At 40.7% G+C, this 9,615-nt stretch overlaps 1 protein-coding gene across 1 annotated transcript in view; it reads right to left on the bottom strand.

The window, feature by feature from the left end:
* Window positions 1-845: 845 nt before the first annotated feature.
* HAO1 (hydroxyacid oxidase 1) overlaps window positions 846-9,615 on the bottom strand; it is a 51,887-nt gene continuing 43,117 nt past the window's right edge. Inside the window, exons 6-8 of the mRNA XM_081322088.1 lie at window positions 5,290-5,448; window positions 3,880-3,949; window positions 846-2,822 (exon numbers count right to left, since the gene is read on the bottom strand). Coding sequence (XP_081178214.1) covers window positions 2,752-2,822; window positions 3,880-3,949; window positions 5,290-5,448 — 300 coding nt within the window. The 3' untranslated portion in view covers window positions 846-2,751. The remainder of the gene's footprint in view (window positions 2,823-3,879; window positions 3,950-5,289; window positions 5,449-9,615) is intronic.

Genomic DNA, 9,615 nt, shown 5'->3' with positions numbered 1-9,615 from the left:
TGAGTTCTGCGTCCTCGTGGTGGACAGCTTCTTCGCGTTGCATTGTTTTGGCAGGCCAGATAGCTCAGATGGCTCCTCCGGCAGCTTCGTCCACCATGACTTTCTTCTGGGCGTCCAAAAATGATAGGACCTCCCTGGCAAATAGTTTCTGCTGTAGCTCTCGGTTGCGGAGGCCACAGACGAGCCGGTCTCGAAGTCTCTGTCATCTGAGAATCGGCAAAGGCATGCGGCCTGCCTCAAGGCCGCGATGTACTCGGATGCGGTCTCTCCTGGTTGCTGTATTCTTTGCTCGAAGGTGTAGCGCCATGCAATCACCGACATCTTTGGTTGGAAATGTTCTCCAAGCTTTTTCTTCAATTCTGTGTAGGAGACGGACTCCAATGGTGTTGGCGTGAACAGGTTCTCTGCTAGATCGAACGTCGCTGGGCCGCACACACAGAGTAGCGTGGCGGCCTTCAGTCCGTCCTCTGCGACCTGGTTCACCCGAAGGTAGTTCTCGACCTGGGACAGGTACAAGGGCCATTCTTCTGGTTGCTTGATATTAAATTGTCGCAGCTTTCTGACCTTGGGCATTCTGCTGGTCTTCGCAGCTGGATCTCAGCGTCTTCGAATCCTGCCTCTCCGTTGCACAGAGACTGGTCCTCTGAGCATGTGGTCATTAGCGTGGCTTAGCTAGCTGACCATGGGGGGGGGAATTGCTTTCCTGCCAGGCATGCACTGCCTCTCCCCTAGTGACTTTCAGCTTCAATGGAGAAGCAGGATTCCACCTTTGTCGCCAGTGTTGTGTACTGGGTTCGTTGCGCAGGAATGAAGACGAGGCAAGTGAATTCAGCAAAGATCATGGTTTATTGCTTGCAGGATCTGAACTGGAGAACAGGGCTGCAGATGCAGCAATTTATACCCTGGCCCCTAGGAGGTGGCCAATAGGTTTGAAGCAACCTATTGCCGCCCTAGGGGCAACCAATAGCAGCACTGAAGACGGGTTGTCTGAGGAGCTGGGAGCCGTTAGCTAGCTTCCCTGCTCAAACAGCCTTCCAGCAATTACCACATGGTATTCTCTTAACAAAGCAAGCCCAATACATTACAGGGTGGACAGATAAATTCTGTGCACAGGATTGGAAAAGATCAGTGCTTATCAAATTTGGCCACTTTTGAGACATGTGAACTTCAACTCCCAGAATTCCTCATAACACTTTACCAGATGACCTCTAGAATTGCTTCCAAGCTTTACTTTCTATAGGCGCCATTATCAAGCTGAATTTTAGTTTCACTACAACACCTAACCTAATGAGTATCATCATGAAGTATGCTGCTAAACTGTTGATGGAAAACAATTTGCTGTCAATCTACTTACTTCTGAAGTGATCTAAGCCTTTAGATAAGACACATATTAGGAGCTAATGGATACCATTTCTGAAAACCAGGTCCAGAATTCTTTTACAATAAGTATATTATTAATGCTTCTTCAAAAAAAAAAGACAGTAGAAAATCACATTGGTTACTTACCGCAAATCAGAATATATTTTCTTTCCTAAAACTGTATGCGCTAAAGTTGATCAAGGACTGTTTTTCTCCCATCGTTCCTTGCTTCCTTCCCACTTCCAGACCAACCAAAAAGGTTGATCAGTCTACTTATTTTGCATTTTAACTTAATGTTATGCTTTGTAGGTCATACCACTATTATAATTAGCAGAATAAAATTGAATGTGCTTTTGCTAGTTTGATGACTCAACACACCTACTTGGAAAAAAAACCACAATTTTTGTTGGAGAAAAGTAAACATTCTTCAAGGAAAAATAATAAAGCTAGCCTCAGTAACCATGTACATTGATGTCAGACTGCTCTAAGTTAAGGATGCTGTGGGAAGCTGTATCAGTCCCAACAGGCTCTGGCTGCCGTGTAAATGTCAGCAAAGAAAGTCATACCGGGTCTGTTTGTCTCACTACCTGTACACTTCGAGAAGTTATTTGAAAACCTGGGAAGCTGCATTACTAATCTAATGTTTACCATTGATGTTACAGGGGATTTAAGGTGGAAGGTAATTCCAATGGTCTCTGCAAACATTTCCCCTTGCAACTGGGTGTGCACACGTAAAAAGGCATTTGGCATAGCTTGCTTACTCCATAACCTCAGCAGTACCCTGGCTAAAAAAAATTGCTTTATTTTCCTGTGTTATAGTTGACAAGGGGAAAGATAATGCTAGCAACTACAGTTTGGGTTTGATTCAGTATTAGAATCACTAAGAAGCATTCTGTGGATTTCAGACTATAAATATTATTTTAATATTATGTGCTATAAAAACAGCTGCTTACTGTTAATTTAGAGATCAACTAATCATGTGAGCCAACAACTGAAAAGGGTCATTACTAATAGTTGTAATGGTTATAACTGCAGTTTAGTAACTCTCAATCCATCAGAAAACCTACAACTTTCATCATTATTGAAAGTTATAAAATTCTATCCAAGGCCACTGGAGGCTGTGCAACATTCTTCAAAAGTAATGAAATCCACTCAGCACTGATTTTAAGAGCATATACTCTAAATGTCTAAAAGTCATTCTTATGATACATAGCAGTAGAGACTACACCAGTCATTAAAAAGAGATTGACATATTTGGTATATTGTCAGAAGAAACAACTTTGGTAGTTCCAACTAAAACGTGTCCTGGAAGCTTTCATTTATTTTTAATTCCAAATTCTTGATAAGTAACAACAAATGCGCAACCAGTTGAGGTTCATGCAACACATACAGCTACATCTTGGAAGCTTCCCACTGAACTCTCCGTACCAATGTTCTGTCTATTGCTTCTACACTTGGACAACCTAGACAAGACAAAGATGAATAGTTATATTCAGAATAATTGCCTCCAACAAGTATTTACAATAATAGTCTTGAAATTGTTTGCTTTCTGTATGTATTTATTCAAATCATTGGATCTCCTGCTCTCTTTTGAAAGGATAAGTGGCTAATAACTAATAACATGCCTTCTCTCAAATGCTATCTCTTTGGAATAGTCTTCCTTAAAGAGATCCATTTGGTATCATAGTTTTTAATCTTTTAGATGCCACATAAGATTAATTTTATTTCTGAGTGCCATTACTTCAAAGAAGTTGGGATGATGTGGGATTTTCCATTAAAAAATACTATACCCAAAAGAACTTTCCTTGGAAACACAGTATGGCATGTTGTCTTCTCTTATCCCTGTTCTTATAAGCTCTGTTACCATTATCTCTTTTAATTCCATCTGAATTTTAGAAATCCCTCATGTCTAACCCTACATTAATAGTCAGGCTTAGTTTGGCCCTAGAAAATTTCATTAAAAATAGTTGTTAACTTTTATTATGAACTTTTTAGAAATAGGAAGACTACAGCTAAGTAGTAGCATTCATAATTGATGTATAAAAGATTCAAATAAGTGCACTTAAAAAGATCAAGTGTAATCAACATATAAAGGGTAAATAAAATAATCACTGTACAGATAGTCCTTGACTTATGACCACAGTTGGGACCAAAATTTCTGTTGCTGAACAAGGCATTAAGTGAGTCGCACTCAATTTTACAACCTTTTTTGCACGATTGTTAAGCAAATCCCAAATCAATTTTCATTACATGAACCTGTTTTCCCTCTTTGACTTTCCTTTCGGAAGCTTGCTGGGAAGGCCGCAAATGGCAGTCCCATGACTCTGGGATGCTACAACCATCATAAACACATGCAGGTTGCCAAATATCCAAATTCTGATCACTTGACCATGGAAATGCTGCAATAACTGCAAGTGTAAGGTTGGGTCATAAGTCACTTTTTCAGTGCCTTTGTAACTTCAAAGGATCACAAAACAAACTGTTGTAAGTGGAGGATTCTCTGTATGCTCTGCACCTTACCAGAGAGCGCCATTGCTAATTTGAATTCTTCTTTCAATATCTGAAGAACTTCCTTCACACCATCTTCGCCCTGATTAAATTAAAGCACATTGTAAGAATATAAATATGGTGGTCCTAGCTTTGTCCTGGCTGGCAAACACCAAATTGGCCCAGCAGATTAATCTTTCTTTTCTCTTCACAACTCCAGCTTACCTCACTAACAGTTTCAGGTCCATTTGTTTATTGCTTTGAAAAAAGAAGCTGAAATCTTCCTATGTTTCCTCTTGAATCATTAGGGGAAATGGCAGAGCATACCAAGTCATTCAATTAACCTTGTGATCTTATTTTTCTGAAGGCCTCAGTTAACATGCATGGTGCTCTATATATGGGCTGACTTAAAGTTATCCATAATATGGTTTGGGCGTACCATGTTATGAGTTTTGGCACTTTGGCTTGTGTATCCTAGTGTTCTGGGTTGGAAGTTATGAGGCCAGTGGGTTGTGTCTTAAGAGATCGTTGTTAAACAAATAATAGTAAAGGTAAAGGTTCCCCCGCACATGCATGCTAGTCGTTTCCGACTCTAGGGGCCGGTGCTCATCTCCGTTTCAAAGCCGAAGAGCCAGCGCTTGTCCAAGGACATCTCCATGGTCATGTGGCCGGCATGACTAGACGCCAAAGGCGCACGGAGCGCTGTTACCTTCCCACCGGAGTGGTCCCTATTTTTCTACTTGCATTTTTACGTGCTTTCGAACTGCTAGGTTGGCAGAAGCTGGGACGAGTAACAGGCGCTCAGTCTGTTACGCGACACTCGGGATTCGACCCGCCAAACTGCCGCTTTTACCTTCCCGCCATGGTGGTCCCAATTTTTCTACTTGCATTTTTACATGCTTTCGAACTGCTAGGTTGGCAGAAGCTGGGACGAGTAACAGGCGCTCACTCTGCTACATGGCACTTGGGATTCAACCCGCCAAACTGCCGATCTTCTGATCGACAAGCTCAGCGTCCTAACCCACTGAGCCACCGCATCCCTGGGTAACAAATAATAGCGTAGGATAAAATCTGAAATACAAATTGGAAATCCATTATTTTTAGCCCATTTCTCAAATCTATTAAGTTAATCCTTTACCTGTGTAGAACATTCATAAATCCAGTACATTATGTTGCCCTCTTCAAATTTATTTTTTCATGTCTTCATTCATTCATGTCTTCTTCATGTCTTCCTTCTATTTTCTTCATGTCCTCATTCAGGTTACTAATACAAATATTGTAGTGGCCTTAGGATCCAGCTATGCAATTTAACCAGCCAGATCCTTTGAGTTGTCCTCTTAACATTATAATTATCACTTTGTTGTTTTTGCCCAGAAGCACTCCAATGACTGCTACAATGGGGAAGGAGAAACACTGAAGAATTGAATTCCTGATTTATATTACCTGGTACGCAAGGCCCCAGATTACAGGCCTTCCTACAAAGACTGCTTTGGCCCCAAGAGCCAGGGCTTTGAGAACATCCGTGCCTTTTCTTATTCCACCATCTAGAAATACTTCAATTTTCCCTTCCACCGCATCTATTATTTCAGGCAGGACCTCAATCTATAAATGAAAAAGGGAAGGGAGGAGAATTCCACATTTAACATACTTGCAGAAGAATCTTTGAGGTCCAACATTTAAATATTTAAAAGCTGTAAATACCATGGCATTTTATTATCCTGTTTGGTAAATATTCCAGCTAGCCTGCTTCAAATGCTAATGTAAGAACTATATATCCAAGTGTCTATTACTGAAATCCCCAAAGCTTCTGCACATTCTCTGGGAAACCACAGTCCGTGTTCTGCACCATATAATTACTAACTGCAACCTAGACTCTCACTGACACTGCATCATATTAAAATCCTTGATTATTATAGCCTCGCCGACTCTCATTCGCCAGAAATCAGTTGCTAGGTTCTACTGAATCTGCCTTCCAGTGATTAGGGAGTGTCAGCTGGAAGAAACTCTGAGGTGCATAATTAATGCTTGAGAGTTTCTGTCACTGAGAACTTCAAACGGAATAGAAAACCTAGAGCAGTCTCTTGAGATATGTTGGACAACATTTGCATAAATCTCAGGAAATTGTAATTCAGTCAATCTGGACTGGTGGAACAGACTTCAATACACAGGCAATCCTTGACTTACAGACATAATTGAGCCCAGAATTATGCTGGTCATTAAGGAAATCATCACATTAACAACTAAATTTTATGACAATTTTTGTGGTGGTCATTAAGTGAATCCATAGTCTGCAATGAGCATTTTTTGCCAGAAACTGGAAGTAAATGCCAGTTTCTTGCAAAAACTGTCATAAATACAGTAAGAGCCGTGGTGGTGCAGTGGTTAGACTATAGTATTGCAGGCTAACTCACTGCCCACTGCCAGCAGTTCAGTCCTCACCGGCTCAAGTTTGACTCAGCCATCTATCCTTCCAAAGTCAGTAAAACGAGGAGCCAGATTGTTGGGCCAATATGCCGACTGTAAACCTGTTACAGAGGGCTGTAAAACACTGTGAAGTGGTATATAAGTCTAAGTGCTATTGCTGTTGCCATACTGTAAATCACAGTCACATGACCCAGGATGCTGCAAACAGCTGTAAATGTGGGCCAGTTACCAAGTACCCAAAATATTCTGACAATTGTTAGAATCACATATCTGAGTCATAAATACTCTATTTTTAGGTCTGTTGGAATTTTGAATGGTCGCTAAGTGACCAGTCATAATTGGAGGACTAGCTGTAGTAGATAAGTATTAGACCCCTTAAATAAGGGAGCTAGACATGGTCTGTGATTGGCTCCAGAATCCCATATGGTGTTCCAACATTTAGACTCTAAATCAGGGGTGTCCAAGCTTGCCCACTTTAAAACTTGTGGACTTCAACTCCCAGAACTCCCCAGCCAGCATGATTAGCTGATGAATTCTGGGAGTTGAAGTCCACAAGTGTTCAAGTTGCCAACGTTGGACATCCTTACTCTACATAGATCCTCAAGGACAACTTACAATTATATTGTCTGTTTGTTTTTTTCTACAGGCCTGGTAGACTTTTCCAGAGCTGACAAGATATTTACATTTTTGTTTTCCATTGCTGTCCTTTCTTCTCTCCCCCTCTTTCTATCTATACAAAAAACCACAGATATATAAGTCTATATATATATACAAAGCTTTTAGGATAACAAACACATAATTTTAAGCTTTTTTATCCATTTCAGAACAATTCTACATATACCAATTACATTTTACATTCTCCTGTTCCTCAAGCATTAATTTCTTGAGGCATTATTACAGATCCAAACTCTTAAGGAAGTGTGAATATTTGAACCTTAGATATACAGGCAGTCTTTGACTTACAACCACAGTTGACCCCAACATATCTGTTGCTAAGTGCATTTTGCCTGATTTTACAAACTTTCTTGTCACAGATGTTAACTGTAGTTGTTAAGTTAGTATCATGGTTGTTTAAGTGAATTTGGCTTCCCCATTGACTTTGCTTGTCAGAAGGTTGCAAAGGATGATCACATGACCCCAGGACACTGCAAACGTCATAAGTACCAAGTGTCTGAATTTTGATCATGTGACCATGGGGATGCTACAATAATCATGTGAAAAACAGTCATAAGTCCCTTTTTTTGAATGGCCACTAAATGAACGTTGTAAGTTGAGGACTACCTGTATGCAGAACTGAATGACTAGACATCCAAGCAAGCCACATATAAACTATTATCAGTCTCTTAAAGAGCCAGTTTGGTCTAGGTCACAGGGGTAGGCAACCTTGGCTCTTTTATGACTCGTGGACCTCAACTCCCAGAATTCCATAGCTGGCTCAGGAATTCTAGGAGTTGAAGTCCACAAGTCATAAAAGAGCCAAGGTTGCCTACCCCTGGTCTAGAATTAGGTATCAGGCTAGAAACCAGGTGACTGGGAGTTCCGGTCTTCTCTTAACCAGGAAAGCTGGCTAGGTGACTTTGGGCCAGTCGCTTTCTTTCAGCCCACCTCAGAGCATTATTGTTGTGGGGAAAATAGAAGGAGCTCTAGATATGTTTGCCACATTGAGTTATTTATAAAAATAAAGGGAGAGATAGATAGATAGATAGATAGATAGATAGATAGATAGATAGATAGATAGATAGATAGATAGATAGATAGATAGATAGATAGATAATAGATAGATAGATAGATAGATAGATAGATAGATAGATAGATAGATAGATAGATAGATAGATATTTAATAAATTTAAAAACTGGAATCCCAGGTGTAGACATTTGAAGTCAGTAAAAATAAAAATGATATAAGAGAAAATTCTTCTTTATTGCTGAGCTTTCATCAACAAGCTGTTGACATCATATATGTAAGGGTTTTTTTTATCGATGCACCTTGGGTTTTTGAACTTGCTATACTGCAGTTCTATTATTATGATTTCTTTTGCCTTGCAGCTCCAACCTAAGAGCGTTAAACAGGGCTCAAGTCGCTACTGCGAAACATTGTGTATTCAAATTTCTTTTTGCTGACAAAGAGTTAAATGGGAGGCTAGGATAGCTATTTCGAGCTTCTTTGCTCTCATCAGCTAGCCATACCCTTTGTGGGATTTGAACCTAAGCAGTCTGCATACTAGGCAGCCTGCATACAGTTGTAGGTGACCTAGAGGTTAATACAATTGCCAAGTATGCAGGCTGCCTAGGTTCGAATCCCACAAAGGGTATGGCTAGCTGATGAGAGCGAAGAAGCTTGAAATACTTTGCTTGTCAGAAGGTCACAAGCATTGCATGACCCTGGGGACCCTGCAACCATCCTAAATGCATGTCAGTTGCCAAGTGTCTGAATTCTGATCACGTGACTGCAGGGATGCTGCATCAGTCGTGTGCAAAATGGTCATAGATTACTTTTTTCAGTGCCATTGTAACTTCAAACAGTCATTAAACGAATGGTTGTAAGTTGAGGATTACCTATATTAAACATCTTATGTTGTCCTTTATTTCCCTGTTTTATCCAATCCAACAGTCATCCAACTTTTGTATTCAGCCCCATTTGGCATGCTCAACCCATGATTTTTTTTAAATCCCCTTCCCCTCTTTATGTTCTCCAAAGTTTCTACCCCTGTTGAAATTCCTCCAGTGATGTAAATTATTCTGTCTTATACATGAGTGATGAAGGGACGCGGTGGCTCAGTGGGTTAGGACGCTGAGCTTGTCGATTGGAAGGTCGGCAGTTTGGCGGGTTGAATCCCGAGTGCCGCATAACAGAGTGAGCGCCTGTTACTCGTCCCAGCTTCTGCCAACCTAGCAGTTCGAAAGCACGTAAAAAATGCAAGTAGAAAAATAGGGACCACTACGGTGGGAAGGTAACAGCGTTCCGTGCGCCTTTGGCGTCTAGTCATGCCAGCCACATGACCACGGAGACGTCCTCGGACAAGCGCTGGCTCTTCGGCTTTGAAACGGAGATGAGCACCGGCCCCTAGAGTTGGAAACGACTAGCACGCATGTGTGGGGGAACCTTTACCTTTACCTTTATACATGAGTGATAGAGTTTCAGTCCATGGAGAAAAGTTAGGAAATTGGGGAAGAAAGATTACCTCCCCTTGTTTGATGGTTTGAGTATGATGGAAGCTGGTTTAGATGAAAACAAAACAGAAAAAGGAAATTTGCTATTTTTTCCCTTAAATTAATATTTTATTTGTTAATATTTAAAGAACGAAATAAATAGCTACATAAGAGGGAAAAACAGAAGTGTAGAAA

This window comes from Vipera berus, assembly GCF_964194415.1.
Source record: "Vipera berus genome assembly, chromosome: 1".
In the NCBI taxonomy this organism is placed as follows: Eukaryota; Metazoa; Chordata; class Lepidosauria; order Squamata; family Viperidae; genus Vipera; species Vipera berus.
Note: the sequence above shows the minus strand (reverse complement) of the source record. Positions and strands in the feature narration are given on the sequence as shown.